This window comes from Podarcis filfolensis (assembly GCF_964270895.1).
Source record: "Podarcis filfolensis genome assembly, chromosome: 13".
In the NCBI taxonomy this organism is placed as follows: domain Eukaryota; kingdom Metazoa; phylum Chordata; class Lepidosauria; order Squamata; family Lacertidae; genus Podarcis; species Podarcis filfolensis.
This window is the reverse complement of record NC_139615.1, coordinates 34,514,870-34,538,188: the sequence shown is the minus strand read 5'-3', so window position 1 is coordinate 34,538,188 and position 23,319 is coordinate 34,514,870. Positions and strand designations below refer to the sequence as shown.

The following is a 23,319-nucleotide window of genomic DNA, read 5'->3' as shown; positions in this document are numbered from 1 at the left end:
AGTGATAACATCAAGAACTTTTATTGAACTAACAGAACTGAACAACAGGGGCAAAGCAACAGCTTATATACATTTCTGAAGGCCCGGGCCACTCCCACTCCCAACGTGATTGGCTGTCTAAACTTCCAAGCTGCGAATCATGACTCAGAGTTTAAGGGCCAATGGCAGAGGCCCAAATCCTGAAATGTTCTGTGATTGGATATCATGTATCGAATCAGAACACAGGGGCTCAGAATCCTTAGTCCAGACTCAAGCTCAGGCAAACACAGAACCCACTGAATACATAAAAGGGGATTTCCGAGAGGATATTTTCGGAGAACTTTCATGAGCTGCAGTAGAGGTACTGAAAGGCATATTGGTGCCCGCAGGCACTGGGTTGGCAACCTGTGGCTTACACAGAATGGTCTAAATACCGTACCCGATGGGGTATTCATTTACTCTGTGTTTCTAAATTGTGCAGTGAAACAGCAAACCTTGGCCATGGAGACAAGTCTTGGTTGTAATCATCCAGAGGGGTTGATTGGGGTGACCTCCATGCATCTGTGCTCAGGTGTCAACTGTTTGCGATGTTGGCAACTTACATCAAGGCGAGCACAGAGCTGCTGGGGAAGTGATGCCATCAGTTAATTTCATGTTGTAATTACAGATGGATGCGAGGGGGAAAAACAAGAGAAGAGATATCACTTATTCATGATTACATGAGGCTTTTTGGTAACTAAAGTTTTGCCTGTTCAGAGGGCAAAGGAGCCCTGCAACAAACAAACAAAAACAAACAAACTCATGAGTGAAACCATGGGTCCATAATCCCTGGATTCGCTGTTTGCAATCCTCTTGCCTTCTGCAACGAGAGAAAGGAGGCAAAATGGTGTAAACGTGAATTCTGCTCATTCATTCGGTAAGAAACTAGCCTGTCCCAACCTTTCAATGTTTTAAACCAATGAATGAAGTAATTTAGGGAAGTGGGTCTAGCCAATAAAATGAAGAGAAGGCAACTAGAATGATACTCCTGTCATCTGGAGAAGAAACTTCTTGGGTCATTTTTAAGCCTTTAATTTTGGTCCTTGGTTAGAGAAGTGATTGCTGCGCCATATAAAACAATTCAGATGTCCCAAGTTTTAGTAAGTTTGTGTGTCTACCTAAAAAAAAATGTAGCAGCAAAGAGAGGAGTTCACCATTTTTCTACCTCAGCTCAAATTCTAACACTTTGAATTGTGGTTGGAAACGTACTGGGAACTGATGGAGCTCTTTCAGAACCGGTGTTATATGGTCCCAGCGGCCGCACTCAGTCACCAGTCTGGCAGCTGCATTCTGGATTAGTTGTAGTTTCTGAGTCGCCTTCAAAGGTAGCCCCACGTAGAGTGCATTGCAGCAGTCAAAGCATTGCAAACTGAATTCACCTTGCATTCAAACAACTAGTCACTTTACCAAATCAATGTACCACGCCAAACCGAATTAACACCACTTATCCGGTATTGCTCAAATTAAGGACATGTTACAAATTTTATTTAAGCATATACCAGCACTTTTGGTATGGCAGACCCAGAAGTCAGCTTGCAATAAAAGCAAATATCAATTCTAGAGCGATAGAAGTGGGGAGTTTGAAAGGTTAAATACTGAACAGATTCATTACAAATTCATCCCAGGGATAAGGACTGTTTCGTGTGAATATGAGAGGATATATAAATATGGATTCTGACTTAGGAGGTAAGAAGTGAGAGCCAGTTTGGCCATGTGAGATGGCGGAACGAGGAATCAAGCCCTGTTCATTTGTCGAGGGCTACTGAAAGGCCGTAACAATGAGGCCTTGCTCACTGAGAATGATATCCGGGTGACCCATCTACTCTGGAAAAGATTTGGCGTAGGATTTTGAACGCTCCTTGCTTTAGCTGTCACTAAGGTCTCCCTCCAAATCCCATCCAAAGTACACCAAAATCACCTCCCTTCTCCATTGTTCAGTGTCTCGAATTTTCCTTCCTGTGATCTCTTCCTGAATCCCTAAGTTGTGTTTTCCACGCTGTACAGGGAGAAAGAGACTTCCCTGTCGCAGCACAGAACTTGACAAAGGGAAGTGCTTTTCTTAACGCACAATGTGTGTGTGTGTGTGTGTGTGTGTGTGTGTGTACATAAGAAGAGAGAATTGAATATAAGAAGAGTGTTGCTGGATTAGGCCAGTGTCCCATCTAGTCCAGGGACACGGCTGGCACTGTGGTCTAAACCACTGAGCCTCTTGAGCTTGCTGATCGGAAGGTTGGCGGTTCGAATCCCGGTGACGGAGTGAGCTCCCATTGCTCTGTCCCAGCTCCTGCCAACCTAGCAGTTCAAAAGCACACCAGTGCAAGTAGATAAATAGGTACCACTGCGGCGGGAAGGTAAACAGCATTTCCATGCACTCTGGCTTCCGTTACGGTGTTCCATTGTGCCATTGTGCTCATATCTTTTCTTTCTCTGTCCAGGTTTTTAGCACCTATTCCAACGAGGAATACGACCGGCGGAACGAAGATGTCGATCCCATGGCTGCCTCGGCAGAGTATGAACTCGAGAAGCGGGTGGAGAGGCTAGACCTCTTTCCTGTGGAACTAGATAAAGGTAATGGAGAAATCTGGTACAGGTGTGAGGTAAAAATGGGTTTTCTGGAGTGGAGAAGGTGGGAGCCTATTTGTTGATTCAGCTAGCTGGGGAATGTAAGGTGTTTCTTTACATTCACACACACATCACCCAGGAAGGTCTTTGTCAGAGATTTTGAGCTGAGGGATGGCCTGGCCACTGAATTGCAATGTACCCAATAGTTCATTTCTTTCCATTTGGGCCTGGATAGCAACAATGGTTTCGTAGCCCCACTGCAAGTGCTAATGTTCAGATGATTTTGTTGTCACCCGCCGCTGCCGCTGTGAAGTGTCACGGCCGTGTTCATTCCACATACATTTAAGCTCTGATTTACTCAGGGATGCTGAGATTACTGTGTTATCGCCAGCTACTGCTGCTGAGAAGGGTAATTTTGCATACATTTACATTCTAATTAAATTGTCCCAGACGGTATTTTGCATTCCGTTGTCATCAACACCAGCCTTTACATTCCCTCCCCTTCTTTATTTATTTATTTGTTTGTCTAAGGATTTACAAACTGTCTCCCCCAAAAAGTGATTTTGAAGCAGTGTGTGTGTGACGGAAATATTTAAAAAGCAACAAAATAGGTAGCAAAAATGTGCATAACCATCTGAAAAGCAGATCTTAAAAACCCAGGTGTTCTGTGGTATACAATGTAAAATGGCTGAGTCACTCTTCAGGGAAAGCCATTGTTTAAAAAGAAGAAGAGGAAGAAGAGTTTGGACTTGATATTCCGCCTTTCACTCCCCTTCAGGAGTCTCAAAGCGGCTAACAATCTCCTTTCCCTTCCTCCCCCACAACAAACACTCTGTGAGGTGAGTGGGGCTGAGAGACTTCAGAGAAGTGTGACTGGCCCAAGGTCACCCAGCAGCTGCATGTGGAGGAGTGGAGATGCGAACCCGGTTCCCCAGATTACGAATCTACTGCTCTTAACCACTACACCACGCTGGAGAGAGAGAAAGAGAGAGAGAGAGAGAGAGAGAGAGAGAGAGAGAGAGAGAGAGAGAAAACTTATTTGATAGCTGCCTAAGAGTAAAAATGAAAGGAGATCAAGAGCTGATTCCACAGAGCTGGAGCCGCAAAACTAAAATCCTAGTATCTAGTTGATGTCAAGCATATCTAAGCATATGGGACTCTAAACCGGGTCCCATCGGAGGAACACAATTGGCTCCAAGTTGTATAGGGCTTTGAATGCTAAAATAAAAACCTTGAGCTGAGCCCAGTGGCATAATGGGCAGCCTAGTGGCAGCTTGTGGACTACAGTGGTACCTTCGTTCTCAAACTTAATCCGTTCCAGAAGTCCATTCCAAAACCAAAGCGTTCCAAAACCAAGGCGCACTTTCCCATAGAAAGCAATGCAGAATGGATTAATCCGTTCCAGACTTTTGAAAACAACCCCTAGAACAGCAATATAACATAAATTTTACTAACGAGACCATGGATCCATAAAATGAAAGCAATAAGCAATGTACTACAGTCTCACAGTCAATCAATCAGTAGCTGAACTGGGTTCCACACAAAACAAAAAGAGAGAGCAACAAAAACGCAAAATAAATAGCAAAAACAGACAGACCTCAACGTCACACTCAAAACGGAAATGTGGCACTCAAAATGGAAGCATAACACTCAAAACAGAGCACGTTCAGCATCCAAAAAAGTTCGCAAACCGGAACACTTACTTCTGGGTTTGCAGTGTTTGGGTTCCGAGTTGTTTGAGAACCAAGGCATTTGAGAACTAAGGTACCACTGTAATGGAGTTGTGAAGTTATCTGTTCTTGAGGTAACTAACACCTTGACCATATTGGCAAACTGTTCCTCTGCAGAAATGACCACAGCTGTGTTAGCAGCAAAGCTTTACCACTTGTATGGGTGTGTGTGTGTGTGTGTGTGTGCATGTATGTGTTTGTGTTTGTTCATAAAACCTGGCTACCTGTTACACCCACCTTGTCCTATCCTTTTGGGTTTTTTTTCTTACCTTAACAGCTACTTTTTCATAGAAACTGGGATGTGGTCGAAGCAAGGAAAGTAAACAACTTGGGAAATAAACAACAAATAAGGAAAAGGCCTTTAATGAAATGGTTCCTCCACCCTACCACCAAGAATGTTAATCCTTAGGACCTGAAGCACTGATACATCAACCATCCCTAATTTGCATGTCCTGGTTTTCTTGGTGTGGTGTAGTGGTTAAGAGCGGTAGACTCATAATCTGGTGAACTGGGTTCGCTTCCCTGCTCCTCCACATGCAGCTGCTGGGTGACCTTGGGCTAGTCACACTTCTCTGAAGTCTCTCAGCCTCACTCACCTCACAGAGTGTTTGTTGTGGAGGAGAAAGGGAAAGGAGAATGTTAGCCGCTTTGAGACTCCTTCGGGTAGTGAAAAAGCAGGATATCAAATCCAAACTCCTCTTCCTCCTCCTCCTCCTCCTCCTCCTCCTCCTCCTCCTCCTCCTCCTCCTCCTCCACCTCTTCTTCTTCTTTGCTTCTAATTTCATGGGCGATGCTTGGATCTTCTTGCCTGTGGTCCGGTCCGTGTTCAGGGTGCACCGCAATGCAAGCAGAGAAGTTTCTACCCGTTTTCCCTGCTATTAGTTTACATTTACAATGTGAAAAGCATTGTGATTGTCTGACTTAGTAGTTCAAAGGAGTTTTTTGTTGACTTATCCTTGTGCATACCTGTTGTATTTGTTGCAGTATGCTGTCCAGGGCTGTAACTTGCCCTGTGACCTAATTCTGGTAACTCTCCTGGAACCTCGTGTTCTTAAGAAAATCACCTTTTGCTTTCCCTCATGCAGATTCTGAGGGGCTCGGAATCAGCATCATTGGGATGGGAGCCGGTGCTGATATGGGCCTAGAAAAACTTGGCATCTTTGTCAAGACGGTGACAGAAGGAGGAGCAGCTCACCGAGATGGCAGGTCAGTCTCTGGTTGGCATTGAACCCACTGCAAAAGCCCTAACGTTGACTCACAGAAGGGGGTACTGGGAGCAGGGGAAAGAAAAACCCTGCCAGCTGTGATGTGATGTGTTTCTCTGCGCTCATAAAGCTACCATAAGCAAGCATTCCATGTCTCTGGGTCCCCGCTTCCCAAACTTGGGTCTCCAGCTGTTGTTGGACTACAACTCCCATCATCCCTAGCTAGCAGGACCAGTGGGATGGGAATTGCAGTCAGGGCCGGATTTAGGTTTGATGAGGCCCTAAGCTACTGAAGGTAATGGGGCCCTTTATATGTCCAGCTGTCCTTTGTTAACAACAGATTCTCACTGTTTTTTGTGTTGAATATACCGTATTTTTCGCTCCATAAAATGCACCTGACCATAAGATGCGCCTAGTTTTTAGAGGAGGAAAACAAGAAAAAAATATTCTGAACGAAACAGTGGACGTATGATTTTTGTGGGTCATGCTGTGGCCACAATGATATGTGATTTGACAGTGAGTTTGGGGTACCCCAATGCAAAAATCCTGAGGATCCATGTGGATCCATGCTTTGTAGCTATGTTTTTGTGCCATTGCGGTCCCACGAAACCGTGGATGTGTGGGTTTTTTTGGTGCAGGCTGTAGCCATAGACATGCTATGTGATCTGATGGTGAATTTGGGGTGACCCAATGCAAAAATCCTGAGGATACCTCCCCACTCACTCCCAGGCAGCCTCCTTTATCGCTAGCATCCCTTATCTCCCTCCCAGTCACTTGCCAATCAGCTGCTCAGCGGCTTTGTTTCAACACCCCCTTCCCTCTTTCAAAAAAAAAAAAAAGCACAATCTGCTTTTTGCCCCTGGGCAATTCGGCTCCAGGGACCACGCATTCGCTCCATAAGACGCACAGACATTTCCCCTTACTTTTTAGGAGGAAAAAAGTGTGTCTTATGGAGCGAAAAATACGGTATGCTATATGGTAATTTATGGACCTAATAGGTATCTAAAGCCATTTGCACATAACAGAATATGTATTTTATCAAAGTAATTGTTGAACTGAAATACAATTAAGCAGTATATTAATAGCGAAATACATTTTTTCTTCCTTTCAATTTTTTTGGGGCCCCCAAGAAAGTGGGGCCCTAAGCTATAGCTTGTTTCACTTATATGTAAATCCAGCACTGATTGTAGTCCCAAAACAGCTGGAGACCCAAGTTTGGGAAAACCAGCTCTGGGTGAAGGGATACTTGCAAGCAATCATACATACCCCGCCTTTTTCCCAGACAGGGACTCAAGGCGGCTGACAGATAAGAACACCTAAAAACAGAAAACAAAGACATTGGGAAAGAAATGGAGAACGCAGGTGGATGATGAGTGCTTATCTGTTTTTGGAAGTGAAACACGGGAGGAGAGGGAGCATTCAGATTACAGTGGTACGTTGGGTTAAGTACTTAATTCGTTCCGGAGGTCCGTACTTAACCTGAAACTGTTCTTAACATGAAGCATCACTTTAGCTAACAGGGCCTCCTGCTGCCGCTGCGCCACTTGAGCACGATTTCTGTTCTCCACCTGAGGCAAAGTTCTTAACCTGAAGCACTATTTCTGGGTTAGCGGAGTCTGTAACCTGAAGCGTATGTAACCTGAAGTGTATGTAACCTGAGGTACCACTGTATATTCAATGTTCAAACATGTTATACTCACTGCACGAGAGCAGACAATTCTGCTGAAAATTATGAAGTACTTTCCCCCTTCCTCTTCAACAGGCAGAGAAAGCTGGAGGGGATAAACGTCACACATACACAGAGTGAAGAAGGAGCTTCTTTCTGTCTTTCTGCATCCGTTCTTTACTCCTCTGCTCAGAAAATACCTAACTTTCCTTAGGAACTGGGAACAGACGCAGCAGGGACAACAATCTGCAAAGGAGAGATAAAGAACGGAGAGGAAAGGCCTCCAGAGGCCACACACACATTGTACATACGAAGCACCTTTAAAGCACATTGTCGTCGTCCCCCAAGAATCCTGGGAACTGTAATTTGGCCCTTCGCTGAGCTACAATTCCCAGCTCTCCCATTCTATGGGGAAAGCAACATGCTTTAAATGTGCGGTGTTTTGCTGTGACGTGAGTCTCTTCCTTCACCATCTTGTGTGTGTGCGTGTGTATATATATGCCTGTGGTTTTTCTGTTCCCTCCAACTTTCTTGGCTTGTTCATGGGACAGCAAACAGAATTCTCAGCAGGCAAAAACTTTCGCATGGCGGGGATGCTCTCATGCAGCGAGTGTTAGTTTGCGGCCAGGCTCTCAGAGTCTTTCAGTGTGATCCTAAGCACCGAGTTGAAGGGCAGTTTACTGAGTTACTGACTTGATTCCCTTATAAATGCGTTGAGGGCTGCATGTTTGTTTCCAGAAGAAATAAATAAAGAGATGGAATGTTTTTGTGGAAGGCAGGGTTATTTAACCAACTGCTTTCCCGGTTTCATAACAGACCCGAACATATCATAAAACAATGATATGTCGAAGCAACAATTCTCGTACTGTTCTGCAATGAAGAGCCAACCTTTTTTCCCCGAGCAAATTTTTAAGATGGCAGAAAGCAAGCACTGTTGCAGCAGCACCTTATCCATTGTTGACAGTTTTCTGGAAGGTGTGATGTGCATCAGAGCCGAAGAAGGAGGGTGCAAGGAATGGGCAATCTATAACCCTTCACCTGCCAATTGCTTTTCTCTTAAACTGCACCTCTGCCTCCATTTTTAATTTCCCCCTTCCAAAAGTGCTTTGGAAAGAAGAATGGATTTGGGTGGCTTTGTTATACGTGACCACAATGTAGCAGAGATTCTTGATCTCAATATGGTATGTCACAACTAGGGGAACACTTATTGAAATAACAGTTGGATCATGTCCTATGATTTATAATTTTGTTTACCCAGTGAAAATTAAAAAGGCATGTTTCTGATTAATCGGTAGCAGCTCCTGAGCAGTGTAACCTAATTTGGTTTAGCTTTGAACCCTGAAAACATTTTCGTATTAGAGGAAATCAAACTGTACACACCTTACTGTGCTATTTTTAATTCCTGGGATTACACCTGCCATTGCAGGATTCACTCTCTACCCAAAATAGTTTGAGGTGAAATCACCGCTGGAAGATCTGTAGTATGAAGAGAGCAATTAAAACCTTAAAGACTATGGCCTTGTACAGGGAATAAAGAATCCCACGGGTTGACAGCAATGAGATAATGAGTTATGGCATTTGTGATGTGTTTTGTGTTTGAGTAATCACAAGGTGTGGGATTTGATATTATAGAAAGGTAGTTACATGGATATTTATTTATTTTCATTTTATTCATTCATTTCATACAATTTATGCACTGCTTGATTGTAAAGAACCTCAGAGCGGTTAACAATAAAATCAAGAAAAAAATCACAACCATATTTTTAAAACATATAAAAGTTATAATATTAAAACAGATTAAAATCACCTCAGCTGTGAAATAAACAAGGAGCGTTGTAAATTATTGCTGCCTTTCTGAATCAGCCCCAAACTTCCAAAGGGAGCCTGTTAGATGCTCCAAGTCTTTGTCAAGGAGTGTCGTCCAGTTTCCACTGTTTATACCCATCAGCTGTTAATCAGAGGCATAACACCATTACTGAATGCAAGGGGTCCATTTTCCTGTCATATCTGTTGATTTCGCCACTGGAACGCATCTAGTCATTAGTCATTGTGCACCTTGTAGCAGAGAGGTCCGCAGGCTTAGCTGTGTGAAGAACCTCTTTCTGTTCTGAACTCGGGACCCGCTGCCAAGGGATGGGATTGGGTGACCCTGAGTTCTAGAACTGCGCAAGAATCATTTTGGAAACTTCCTTCATGCCTTTCACCCTCCCCTTCCCCCCCCCCAACTTGGCTTGTTTTCATAGATAAGCTAAAAAAAAATACCCTAAGGGATCACGAGAACGAGGAATTGTGATGAAGGGGCAAAGGGCAATCAGAGGTGCAAAAGGGGCAGAGATGAACAGGGCCTTCCAGCAGTGGCACACTGCATTTCTATGCAAGGCTCAGAGGAAGGACTTCTCTCCTCTGACAGCCTGATAGGGACAGGGCCATAGCTGTCAACCGTCCCTTATTTGGCGGGAAACTCCCTTATCCCAGCCCTGTGTCCCACTGCTGTCCCGGATTGATAATGTCCCTTAAATTTCCCGGGTTTCATGCTCACCCGGCTCAGGAGGGAAGCAGTGGCTCAGGGTCCTCTGCCGTAAGAGAGCGCACGCACAAGCTGCCAGGTCCCCGTCTCTCCCTTTTCCCCCTCAGGGGCGCATCGTGAGGAAACGGGTGGCGGCGGGCAGGCAGGCAGCCCCTCTCTTGCGAGACTTCCGCCGCGCTGCAGGGGAAGCCGGAGGCGGCCTGAGGGAGGAGGAAGAGAAGGGGGTGGGGAGGGATGCAGAAGGGTGGCGCTTCAGCGGCCACCGCGGCGCCGCATCGGCCTCATGCTGGGCTCACGGGTGAGAGTCTCTCTTCCTCCCTCCCTCTCTCTCGGGCGGGGAAGGGCCGATGGAATAATAATAATAATAATAATAATAATAATAATAATAATAATAATAATTATTATTTGTACAATGGAACTCCTCATGCCAGGACGATGGCAGCCCCGACGTGCATAAGCTAAGCAAAATCCCTTATTTTGGCTGCCGATCCCTTATTTTCAAGGCTGCTGGTCCCTTATTTTCAAATCTGTTGACAGCTATGGACAGGGCACTTCATCTATTCTCCTCCACCATCCTCCTCACTTGCCTGCATGTGATTTCTTGTCACCTGCGGCTATTGGCTTAAACGCAAGGCTGATTAAGCAGAATTCAAAACAAAGCAGACCCTGTCAGGTCCCAGTACAATCGAAAAGCAGATGGAGCACTCTGGCGTGTCTTTCTGCGGTGCTCCAGTATATGATAAATAAATGATTCCCTCCTCCTGCAAAACGTTTCAATCGTTTGCTCTCAGATTCTTTTAAGCGGTGGTCAGGCTTTTTCACTGGCAAATCAATGCTCCGGATCTCTCAATTCTGTCCTGCAGAGAGAGCGCTGTTGCACCCGTGTCCCGGCTTGCAGGCTTCACCACAGACATCTGGTTGGCCACTCTGAGAACAGAATGCTGGACTTTGGTCTGGCCCAGCGGGGCTCTTCTTCTTGTGTCCTTGGCCCAGCAGGTGCAATCCGCGTGGGGAACTCAAACTTGCAGCCGATCCGGCAGGCTTGAAATACCATCCCCACCGGCAGCGATTTAAAACCTGCTTCCTGCAGGGATTCGCTGCACGATCAAATTTGCAATGGAGAACTTGGTTGCATAGTCAAGCCTGACATCACGTATGACACATCTAAATCTCAGGGTAATGAGTCTGAGCCCCACGTTGGGCAAAAGATTCCTGCATTGAAAGGGGTTGGACTAGATGACCGTTGTGGTCCCAGCTCTGCAGTGCTGTTTACAGTGGTACCTCAGGTTACAGACGCTTCAGGTTACAGACGCTTCAGGTTAAAGACTCTGCTAACCCAGAAATAGTACCTCACGTTAAGAACTTTGCTTCAGGATGAGAACAGAAATCGTGCGGCGGCAGCGGGAGGCCCCATTAGCTAAAGTGGTACCTTAGGTTAAGAACTGTTTCAGGTTAAGAACGGACCTCCTGAACGAATTAAGTTCTTAACCCAAGGTACCACTGTATATGGGTCAGGCGGGCATGGTTTGGGGAAAACAGCTTCACAGGCCAAATTTGGGTTGGACGTTCTCCAATCCTGCTATATGCTGTTAACCTAATTGGAATGGGCTTTTAGGGGCTAAGGTCGAAATGCTTCAGGGCTGGCATGCTTTTCATTGATTGCTCGCTCCAAGTTTTTAAGCAGTATTTTAGCGTTTTTAACGTGCCGTTCCCCATCATGAAGTTTTGTGAAGGGGCAGAAGCTGAAATAAATATATACGACACAGAATGTTACAATAGATCCTTAACCAGCCCGTACCCATCCCAGGCCACCAATTTAAATCAAGAAGCAACCACTGTTTCTTTGCTGGAACTGAACGCCTTAATGCTCCCTGTGTGTTTTCTCACAGAATTGAAATGGGGGGGGGAGAGAAATGAAGGGGTGGCGGTGGGGGAGAGGAGAAGCAACTCTGGTGCGAAATGCCAGCAGGGCTGCCGCTCGCTGTCATAGCAACAAACATGGCTGCCTGCCCAGTTCCAGGGGCACCAGTGAAATATAAACAGGGGGTATTCATGGGAGAACGCTTGGTAAGATTAGAGAAACCGCTCACCAAGTTGCATCTGGCAAAGGATCTTTCGCATGCTCGAGATGTTCTTGTTTTTCCTTTTTTTTACCTCTGGTCAAACAGTGTGTGGACAGCACCTAATCTCTTTTAAAACTGACCTGCCTGGGTTTTCTTTTCCACCTGCTCATCTGCTTTTTCTTTTTGCTTCTCTGTTTAATCTTGGAAAAAAGTAGTGTTTCTGTTTTCCCGTGGAAAGGCCTATGCAGGCTCATCCAGACTGCCCCCTCTAACAAGAGTGGCCCGGTGGTGGCAATTCTGCCTTTGCATTGTGAACTGTACTGGCATGAATGCAAAGAGCGATAGAAATGTCCTTATCAGTGCCTTAAAGTCACAGAGAGAGAGAGCTGTGTATGGGGATTGGGGTATGGGTGTGTGTTACAGTGAAAAAAATGTTCGTTTTGAACAGAGGAGAGCAAATATTACCTTGGGCAAGTCATGTTGCTATGTTGCATTCTAACTTACTGGCAACTAAGTAAGAGAGTATGAAGTCCTTCATATACGGGAAAGTGTTAAAGAACTGACTGATAAAAAACAACCCCAGTATTGCAGATTGATTTTTAAAAAAACCCATGTCTTCCATTTTCTCCACAAATGAGAACATGGCCAACTTCCATGATGCTCGCTGGGTTTTAAAAATACAGTGGTACCTTGGTTTTCAAACCATCTCCATTGACAAACTTTTCGGTTTTCGAATGCCGAAAACACGGAAGTAAATGCTTCCGTTTTCGAACGCACCTTCTGGGCATGTTTTTCAGTTTTCTCAATTGAATTTGCAGACAGCCAACTTTGTGCCTCGGTTTTTGAATGTTTCGGAACTCGGAATGGTCTTCCAGAACAGATTACAGTGGTACCTCGGGTTACAGACACTTCAGGTTACAGACTCTACTAACCCAGAAATAGTACCTCAGGTTAAGAACTTTGCTTCAGGATGAGAACAGAAATTGTGCTCCGGCGGCGTGGCAGCAGCAGGAGGCCCCATTCGCTAGAGTGGTGCTTCAGGTTAAGAACAGTTTCAGGTTAAGAACGGACCTCCAGAACAAATTAAGTTCGTAACCAGAGGTACCACTGTACGTTCGAAAACCTAGGTGCCGCTGTATATGCAAGTTTGGCACAGATGTGCTTTCCGATAGCTAAAGAATGCAGAAGGCCTCTCCTTTGGCTTTGCACACATATATATTGCAACTGAATGGTCACTCCCCTTCTAACTTTCTCCATCCTTTTTCTCCCTCAGGATCCAGGTAAACGACCTTATCGTCGAGGTGGATGGCACCAGTCTGGTGGGTGTGACCCAAAGCTTTGCTGCCTCCGTGCTGAGGAATACCAAGGGTAGAGTCCGGTAGGGGAACGGTGTGCACCCCAGTTTTGTGATGGGACCAGAATTTGTCTTGCTTGTCTGTCTGGGGAGGAAAAAAAACAGATATAGAGAAGAGCGGAAGTATTGCCTCAGAGAGAGCTCTCTGATGCATCGTGGGAAAATGTTCTCGGAGCAGTCATTTTGTTTGCCGTGAAATGGTTGTGGGTGTAAGATGGCAGCTGAAAGGTTTTCCTAGCAGCCTTGGTACTGCTTCTTCTCTTACTTATGTAGAGTTGGGCAGGACTGTATTGCCTTGGTGAGTTCATTACATCAAGGGGCTACCTTCTTAATGGTCCTCTGGAGATATTTCTTGCTCCCAATTGAAGTTGATAGAATGCTCTGTGTGTGAAGCAACACCAACAGAAATGCATAGGAATGGATTTAAAAACCGTATAAAGCAGGCAGGGGTTAGAAGCTTCCTTTCATTGCAGTGCTTTCAGCTAATCATGCCAAAGAGTATAAAAGAACCTAGACGATGATGACATTTTTTTCCCCCTGGCAGAGTTCACATCTTTTCTTTTTCTTCTTTCCTCTGGAGGGGCTACCGAGTTTCTAAATGCCTTCTGCCAGACACAAGGGCAACAGATGGAGGGTTTTCCTGTTAAATTGCTACCTGTCACTTGGTTGCTGTTGTTCTCGTTGTTGTTTTCAAGGCGCTAAAATGTAGCTTGAAGGCTCCCTCTTCGTTGTGGCATTTTGAAAGCAGAGAACAAGCTGCCCAGGGTTAAAAACAGAGGAAGAGGCAGGGGCAGCTGTGTCTTTAAGTTTGTGATACACAGAAGTTGAACTGGTTTGGCTTTTCCCCATCACGGCTGTATAATGGGAGACAGCCAGCACCTTTGGAATTTCTGCTTATTATGCTGTCTTTTAAAGGTATATTTCTTTTAAATGAATATTTCAAAGCATATTCTCAGCGGGTACTTGTACCTGCATGCAAAAGCCTACTTCAGTTCTGCCAGGTTTCAAATCTGCATCTCAGCCTCTTAAAGTCCTGGTTCAACACTCCTCATTTCATTTCCTGGTCAAGTGGGCTCTCCTCACTTTTGCTGTTCCTTCCAGGTCTGAGTGCCCAATTCGTATCTCCTTTTTCCTGCCTCTCTGGCAAATCTCCCTCAACCTCAACAGAAAGTTAAATGTTGCCTGACGTTCTGCCAATTTGATAGCATTACTTGAAGAGCCAGGGGGCACCGAGACTCTGAAACACTTGTTCTTTATAAGCTCTTGTATGTTAAGAGGACACATACTGGCTAGATTCACACATTACAGTGAGTGAGGATTTCAGACCCGCCAAGTGTCCCTATTTTCCAGGGACAGTCTCAGATTTACAGAAGCCACCACAGTTTCTGATCTGATCCCAGAATGTCCCGCTTTTCCTTAGGACGTCCCTATTTTCATCAGAGAAATATTGAAGGGGACATCTCTGTTTTCATCAGAGAAATGTTGGAGGGTACGGAATAGGAAGTCCCTATTTTCACCGGGGAAATGTTGGAGGGTATGGGATTTCTGACTTCACTGAAAAAGCATGCAGGCCATTGGCTTCAACTTCACTTCTCCCTTCACGCAAACGGGGCTAGTGCGAACCCACAATCCTAGTTTGTTACCCCCCAAACAAGCCAGTATTGTAAAACAGGGGTTTTAAAATTAGCCTATAAAGTCTGGCTGGTTTGGAACCAACAGATCAGGACCCTGCATTCATACATCACGCAAAGCTGGCCCCTTTGGGTTCATCGAATGAACTAACATGCTGCTCTTTTGCAGTAAACCATGAAATGCAAACCCATGACATGAAAATGGCAGGTTTTTTTACTTCTCTACTGCCCCTCAGAATTGATGCTTTTGAATTATGGTGTTGGAGGAGACTCTTGAGAGTCCCATGGACTGCAAGAAGATCAAACCGATCCATTCTGAAGGAAATCAGCCCTGAGTGCTCACTGGAAGGACAGATCCTGAAGCTGAGGCTCCAATACTTTGGACACCTCATGAGAAGAGAAGACTCCTTGGAAAAGACCCTGATGTTGGGAAAGATTGAGGGCACAAGGAGAAGGGGATGACAAGGACAAGATGGTTGGACAGTGTTCTCGAAGCTACCAGCATGAGTTTGACCAAACTGCGGGAGGCAGTGGAAGACAGGAGTGCCTGGCAGGCTCTGGTCCATGGGGTCATGAAGAGTCGGACACGACTAAATGACTAAACAACAACAACAACAACTGCCCCTCACGCTCACACCAACTCGGCGTTCCTTTTCGCCTTCGAAATCCCCGAATCCTAACCCTGCCATCAAGCGAGGAAAAGGGGAGGGAGAGAAAAGAAAGCGAGATTAGCACTGTGTTAGCACAGCAACGAAAGGGACCCACTAACCCTCCTTGCATGGCCTGTTTTTCACCCCACCCAGTTATTCGTATAGCTCTGTTTCCACTGCTCTGGCCCAGCAGTGCCCAGAGAACTGCAACCGGAAGGGAGTCTGCGAACAGGCCTTTGGCTTCCTAGGAAATGGGCAGCGGCTGGCAGCATTGCCCAGTCAGCATCTGGTTCCATTTTAAACTGGGGAGCAGTGCCCATTGCTCCCCAGAATGCGCCCCGATGCACCATGGGAAAGTGTCCAATGTCATGCCCGTTTTATTATTTCCTACGAAACGAAACAAGGGTTCGGTTCAATGGAAATGTGTATATGTGCGCGTGAGGGAGACCATAGGGCTGTGGGCTGTTGAATTATCCTGTCAGCTGTGGTTCTTCTGTTTTTGTCCCTTTTATCTATACGGCTGCCTCTGTGCCACCCCCCCTTTCTCTCTCTTTTAAATCTCACCAGAGGCATTTGGCCTGACTTTTCCTGGCAGCGTTAAGAATGAGAGGTTTGGCCCCATCCCAGGATCCTTGCGTCGGTGGTTTTTGAAAGAATGGAAATCAAGCCAGAAAACCTCTCTCACACTCGCTCTGTCACACACACACACACACACACACACACACACAGAGGGGGGGCACATATGAGAGCTCCCTGGTTCCTTCAACGAAAAGGGCGGTGCAGTTTTTTTTGGGGGGGTTACACCTAGAACCTAACCCATTCCTCCGAGATTTGAGTGCTGATCGGTTCCCAAGCGACGGGAACCTCAACTACGAGAATGTGTTGCTAGGCAACTAGTTTCCTCCATACTCCACAGGCACCGTTCTGCCTTCCCAGATAGAAAGGCCCTGTTAACCAGTTAAAGGATTTGGTAATCTGTTTAACTAGTGCTCCGGCCCATATTTTTTTTATCACTGCTAAAAAAAACCACATACACACCCCTTGACACTGTGCCACGTGAACTCAGGTTGCACAAACACAAGACCCATGCCTAAATGTCACTTTCTGGAAACAAGAGTTAGCAAACCTTCCAGAAAATAAGACCATCTCATGGATGTTGAATAGAATGTCCTTTTTCCCCCGGGGCATTCCGGTGGGATGCGAGTTGTGTCAGGAAGTCACTTTCTCTCATCTAGAAGCCCTAGCCCTGATCCCATTTGGGAGCGGGCAACTGGATGTAGTAGCTGCCCACTTGGGAAAGAAACGCACTCTGCGCATGCTCAGGGGTGCTTGTCATTATACTTTCCCCATCACAACCAGATTCTGGGCCTTGTCGTTGAGCATCGCTTGCAGACACAGGCTGTGGCAGGCCTCAGGCTAAGACCAGGCTCCTGAAATCTGTATGGCTTTCTGGTTTCTGTATCCCTGGGACATATACCCATGGCCTCCTTGGTTAGTTGATTGCAACAACTCTCTTTTCCTGCCCCCGCCTAAGAACAATGGGTAGCAACTTGTCAAATATTGCAGACCCAGTAGATACAACAAGAAAGATTTGTTTATTTATATACTGCTCTTGGGACGCGGGTGGCACTGTGGGTTAAACCACAGAGCCTAGGGCTTGCCGATCAGAAGGTCGGCGGTTCAAATCCCCGCGACGGGGTGAGCTCCCGTTGCTCGGTCCCTGCTCCTGCCAACCTAGCAGTTCAAAAGCACGTCAAAGTGCAAGTAGATAAATAGGTACTACTCCGGCGGGAAGGTAAACAGCGTTTCCGTGTGCTGCTCTGGTTCACCAGAAGCGGCTTAGTCACGCTGGCCACATGACCCTGAAGCTGTCTTCGGACAAACGCCGGCTCCCTCGGCCTATAGAGCAAGATGAGCGTCGCAACCCCAGAGTCGGTCATGACTGGACCTAATGGTCAGGGATCCCTTTACCTTTATACTGCTCTTAATTTAAAAAAACCCCAAAGCAGAAGATCTGTCTAGAGCATGGGTAGGCAAACTAAGGCCCGGGGGCTGGATCCGGTCCAATTGCCTTCTAAATCTGGCCCGTGGACGGTCCAGGAATCAGTGTGCTTTTACTTGAGTAGAATGTGCCCTTTTATTTAAAATGCTTCTCTGGGATATTTGTGGGGCATAGGAATTTTTTCCCTTCAAAATATAGTCCAGCCCCCCACAAGGTCTGAGGGACAGTCCCCTGCTGAAAAAGTTTGCTGACCCCTAGTCTAGAGGACTGTGGCAGTGGGACTCCCAATTGTTAGTGAATCAGTGGCTCTGGTTGGAGGGGTTTTTAACCCTTTGGCATGATTTCCTCAACCAAAATCTCACACACCCAAAGGTGCCATTAGTCCTGTTGTGGGAGAAAGACAGGCACAATACAATATCTACACCCCCCCCTTTGTTGGAACTTAAGGTGGTGGGAGAGTTAGATGAGGGAAAACGAGGAAGAGTTTAACCTCCCCTCCCTCATCAGCAACACTCTCCTGATCAAAATCAGGGAGCTCTGGTTACAGATAGGTAGCCGTGTTGGTCTGCCATAGTCAAAACAAAAATTTTTTTTTTCTTCCAGTAGCACCTTAAAGACCAACTAAGTTAGTTCTTGGTATGAGCTTTCGTGTGCATGCACACTTCTTCAGATACACAGCTCTGGCAACTGTTTTTAAGTTTAAAAACGCCAAAATATCTAATCACAGATTCCCCCACAGCGCAGCTATTATAGCCCTCAAAAATGGTGGCGGGGAAGGCCTTCCACTTAGTGAGATGAGGGGACTTCGGTCCTCGACGTACTTCCTTGTCCTCCTTGCATGACCGAAGAAAAATTGATTGCACAAAATAAGCAAATCCGTTCCAATTGTATCACGGCTCAGAAACTGATTGTACTGGGATCTTTTTGAGCCCAGTGCATATATGTGTGTATATATATATATAGCCTGGCCGCATAACTCCTGGTGTGTTGACCCACTTCTTTGAGATCCGTACTCTTATCCCCCTCTCTCCCACCTCTTTCGTTTTCCTTAGGTTCCTGATTGGGAGAGAGAAGCCGGGCGAGCAAAGCGAGGTGGCTCAACTCATCCAACAGACGCTGGAGCAGGAACGATGGCAGCGGGAAATGATGGAGCAGAGGTATACCCAGTACACGGAGGAGGACGAAGAAGTAAGTGGGACGGGTTTCTCTCAGCCTGTTGGGGAGAGGAGGAAAAGGACACGGCGCCCCGATTCCCCTCCTCATTCCTCTTGTCAGCGCTCTGAACAAAAAGGAGAGCCAGAGGAAGTTGTGGTTCCCTTGCTGACTCTTTGTGATGGCTACGTTTTTGGCTGAAACTGAGGCCTACTCCGGACAAATTCTTTTCATTGTGCATTCACGGCAATTTATTGTGCTGTTATTGGGGCGGCCCTGCACAGTCCCGCTTTCAATACTGCTCTGTGTCTGGCAAAGGTTTTGGCACAGTCATGATGCTTCCTTTCTGATCGGTGCATTTCCTGTCACTTTCCATACCACAGGTGTTCTGAGGGGGCTTTTTTGTCTGGTCCCGGCTTCTGTCGCTCTGTAGCCTCTTCAAACAGCAGCAATGTGGCTGCACTGGGGGAGCAACTAAAAAAGCAGGGTGGTGCGTGAATGGTCCAGCATAAATCCGCCATTAATGCACTATTATTGCGTCAAGGACATGTTGCGAAACGAGAAATAAAAACCCACAAAATGCCAGTCAAGAGGGGCCCAAGAATAAAGAAACAGAACAAATCAATAGCATCAAGCCTTGCCTACCTTTTCACACAATTGGAGCCCTTCTTAAGTTTCCAGTCCTTCTTTAAAGCTGTCTGCTGTCTCCTCCTTCATCTCCTCTTCCATGCCTCCTCCGTGCCTCTCCCTTCCCATCCCTCTGCCCTGTTGCTCCTTGTGCCTGGAAGAGCAGCCTTCCATCCCTGTCCTATTCTTCCAGCCACTTCCCTCTTTCCCACCCTCTCTCTGTCTCTCCTTCTCCCCAATTTTTTTGTAAGCCGACTGCCAAAAGTCCCCTTTGTCCCTTCTTCCACTCATATTCCCAGGCCTCTTGCCATGCTTGCTACCCATGTCCGAAACCAGTCTTTTGAGGGGAGATAATAATTCAGATTCCCATGTGCCATCCTTAAATGGGTAAGCTTTGGTGGTAGCTGAGAATTACTCTTGTCTCCAGCAAAGGCCAATGTACTAGCTGAATGGGTGCCAAAGGGTTCGCAAGCATCTCTGCCAATCAGGGTTGTCTTAAGCATATGCAGTGCCGGGGTGCAAAGATCCACCCGGCGCGCGCCACCCCCAGCTTGCCCAGTCCCAGGCACACAGGAGGCCGGAGCCGGCCGGCCACCTCAGCATCTCGCTGGCTCGCTAGCCCCCAAACTCGCGGCGCAGAGCTGCCTGCAGCAGAAGAGCCTGCCATGGTGCTCCGACTGATGGGCGGGCTCTTCCCCGGTCTCAACTCTTGGGCCCCGGACTCTCGGCCTGGCACCCCTGAAAGCCCGGCGCCCGGGTTCCCTGCACCCCTAGCACCTATGGATAAGACGCCTTGCTGCCAGTCATCACAAAATTCTGTAGCACATTACAGTTCAGATTGTTTGCTGTAAGGCTTAGGTCAGCATGAGGTTAACTGTCTCGGGGTAAGCAAACCAAAGTGCATTCTGCTTTTGACAATACAGTGGTACCTCAGGTTACAGACGCTTCAGGTTACAGACTCTGCTAACCCAGAAATAGTACCTCGGGTTAAGAACAGAAATCGCGCGGCGGCAGCAGGAGGCCCCATTAGCTAAAGTGGTACCTCAGGTTAAGAACAGTTTCAGGTTAAGAACGGACCTTCAGAACGAATTAGGTTCTTAACCCCAGGTACCACTGTACCTGCTAACAGAAAGCAGGTCTGTCATTGGCTATTGACCATGAGAGCTAAGAATGGAACCTCCATTCCCAATAGCAGGATACCTGCTAGGTACAAACAATATAGAGAATGGCTTTCTCCACTGAACCAGCCTGTTGGAAGTTTCCTGGAGGTCCCTGGCTGGCCACGGTTGGAGGCAGGGGAACAATCAGTCTGCTTTCTTGTATCAAGACATTGAATACCAAAGGAATATTTGTGCTGGAGATCATAGAAGGGCCATTGGTGTCTCCTCCTCTGGCTACTAATGTTTTAAGACTGCTAGGTTTATGTGTATGGTTTCAGACATTCTCTCGATGCTGGGAGAGAGGAAGTACAAGCAAGCTCCACTTGCTGTTTTTACATGGTAACATTTGAAAAGAGAGTGGCTTTGGGAAGATGTGCAAGTCCCCTGGTGTGGAATTAGCTTGTACATTTCCTCCACGCATCCCTTTTCAGTATTACTCGAGCCATGTGAAAACTGAAAGCATGACTCACTTTTACATCTCTCTCTCTTTGTTAAGTTTCCAGATGCGTAGCTTGTGTAAAGTCGGTTTTGCAGCAAAAACAGCAAAGCGTATTTGTGGTGCCTTAAAGACTCAACTACTGCATTGTGGCACAAGTTTTCATAGACTGTACAGTCATACCTCGGGTTGAATATGCTTCATGTTGAGCATGTTAGAGTTGCGCTCCGCGGCAACCCGGAAGTAACGGAGCACGTTACTTCCGGGTTTCGCCGCTCGCGCATGCGCAGACGCTCAATGACGTCACGTGCATGCGCAGAAGTGGCAAAAAGCGACACGCACGTGCACAGATGTGTCGTCACTAGTTATGTTTGCTTCTGGATGCAAACGGGGCTCCGGAACGGATCCCGTTCGTATCCAGAGGTACCACTGTAGTCCAATCAAAGAAGAATACAGTGGTACCTCAGGTTAAGTACTTAATTCGTTCCGGAGGTCCATTCTTAACCTGAAACTGTTCTTAACCTGAAGCACCACTTTAGCTAATGGGGACTCCTGCTGCTGCCGAGCCGCCGGAGCCCGATTTCTGTTCTTATCCTGAAGCAAAGTTCTTAACCTGAAGCACTATTTCTGGGTTAGCGGAGTGTGTAACCTGAAACGTATGTAACCTGAAGCATATGTAACCTGAGGTACCCCTGTAAGCACAAATCTGGCATCAGAAGTGGCAAGGCTTGACGGCATTGCTGATGTGGGATTTATAACCAACAACAAAGCGAATACAAAATCTTATGCCATAATGATTACCTTGGTTTTTAAGGTTCCACAAGACCTTTTGCTGTTTTCCCCTCTTCCGGGGTCTCAGGGCGCTATCTGAACACACACTTGGTTCTGTCCAGCATTGATGTTAACTTTAAAAGCCAAACCATAAAGCTTGCCTGTTTTGCAATTTGCAGACGGGTGAATACGCCACAGACGAAGACGAGGAGATGAGTCCCATGTTCCCCAGCAGCGAGATGGCCATTGAGGTCTTTGAGCTGGCTGAAAACGAAGACATGCTGTCTCCAGTTGAGATGGACCCTGAAAAGTTGGTGCATAAATTTAAGGAGGTAAGGAAAGGCCTAAAAAGCAAGGATAAGGAACCCGTAAGCTTTTCAGTGTTGTTGGGCTCCCAGCTCCCATCAGTCTCAGCCAGCAGGACGGTGAAGATGGGGAGTGAAGTCCAACAAACTCCAGAAGGGGACCTAAAAGGGATACAGTGGCTTCCGTGGCTGATGGAAGTGTCACATGACTAATGAAAACATCCGTGGAACCTTTCCTTGTTTCTAAGCACACCACAGAAATGGCCCCAGCTCCCTGCAGCTTAAGGGACGTGGGTGGCGCTGTGGGTTAAACCACAGAGCCTAGGACTTGCCGATCAGAAGGTTGGCGGTTCAAATCCCCATGACGGGGTGAGCTCCTGTTGTTCGGTCCCTGCTCCTGCCAACCCAGCAGTTCGAAAGCACGTCAAAGTGCAAGTAGATAAATAGGTACCACTCCGGCGGGAAGGTAAACGGCGTTTCCGTGTGCTGCTCTGGTTCGCCAGAAGCGGCTTAGTCATGCTGGCCACATGACCCGGAAGCTGTACGCCGGCTCCCTCGGCCAATAAAGCGAGATGAGCGCAGCAACCCCAGAGTCGGACACGACTGGACCTAATGGTCAGGGGTCCCTTTACCTTTAACTGCAGCTTAGGGAACTGAAAACCTTTGTTCTTTGACTCAAACAAACAGGGAAGAGTGCTGTTTGCTGAGTTGCAGAGGTGGCTGCAGAAGCACTTGAGCACATGGGTTGTGCATATGCGCATTTCGCATCTCAGAAGGGAGTGGTGGTGTTGGGGAAAGGCAGTTGAATCTGCTAATATATTTTAAACGCATGCAAATTTAACATTGCCTGCAGCTGCACGAATGCTGAGTCTGGGTTTAAAAATAAACATTCTCCAGAAGCAAGAGGGGTGGGAGACCAGAAAAACCAGACTTTGTAAGGGATGAGGCACAATTGGCAAAAACCAGGTAAGACAGTGGCAGGCCATAACAGCCAGCTGATCCCACTTCCTAGCTCAGGTTAGAGAACCAAGAGGATCCAGGTAGCAGATATGAGGAGTAGAGTGCAGTCTTTAACCGGTTAACTGGCTAGATTAAACAATTAAAAACCTTTCTAACTGGCTCAAAAAATGCCGTTTGCTTTTGTGATCACATCGCAGTCACAGTGGCTTGAGAGCTAGGAGACAGTCGCATGAATTCAATTCATTTTCATAGGTTTCAGGAAGTGGGAGCAAAGCAGCACTGGAGATTTTTGTGATGGGGGCAAAGAGATTTGGCCAAAGATACTAACCTTTCGAGTGGGTGGGATTTTCTCCATGGGAATGGTCTAATCTGGAAGCAAGGTTGTGCCATGACATGGCCATAGTATCTTCCCAGTCTTGGTAAACATATCTCTCTTTTATGGTGTGTTTTTTTAAGGATGCACCTGCAAATGACACACACCCCACACATGTAAAGCGCAT

The 23,319-nt window shown here is 46.7% G+C and overlaps 1 protein-coding gene across 4 annotated transcripts in view; it reads left to right on the top strand.

Annotated features, from left to right (window-relative positions):
* Nucleotides 1-23,319, top strand: part of PPP1R9B (protein phosphatase 1 regulatory subunit 9B) — a 74,888-nt gene that overhangs the window by 33,735 nt on the left and 17,834 nt on the right. For all 4 annotated transcript variants that reach the window (XR_014540998.1, XM_083582736.1, XM_083582734.1 and 1 more), the window contains 5 exons: nucleotides 2,454-2,586; nucleotides 5,396-5,516; nucleotides 13,045-13,149; nucleotides 18,461-18,596; nucleotides 21,734-21,886. Coding sequence is in view for 3 of the 4 variants with exons in the window: in XM_083582736.1 (XP_083438862.1) it covers nucleotides 2,454-2,586; nucleotides 5,396-5,516; nucleotides 13,045-13,149; nucleotides 18,461-18,596; nucleotides 21,734-21,886 (648 nt within the window). In the remaining variant the exon portion in view is untranslated. The remainder of the gene's footprint in view (nucleotides 1-2,453; nucleotides 2,587-5,395; nucleotides 5,517-13,044; nucleotides 13,150-18,460; nucleotides 18,597-21,733; nucleotides 21,887-23,319) is intronic.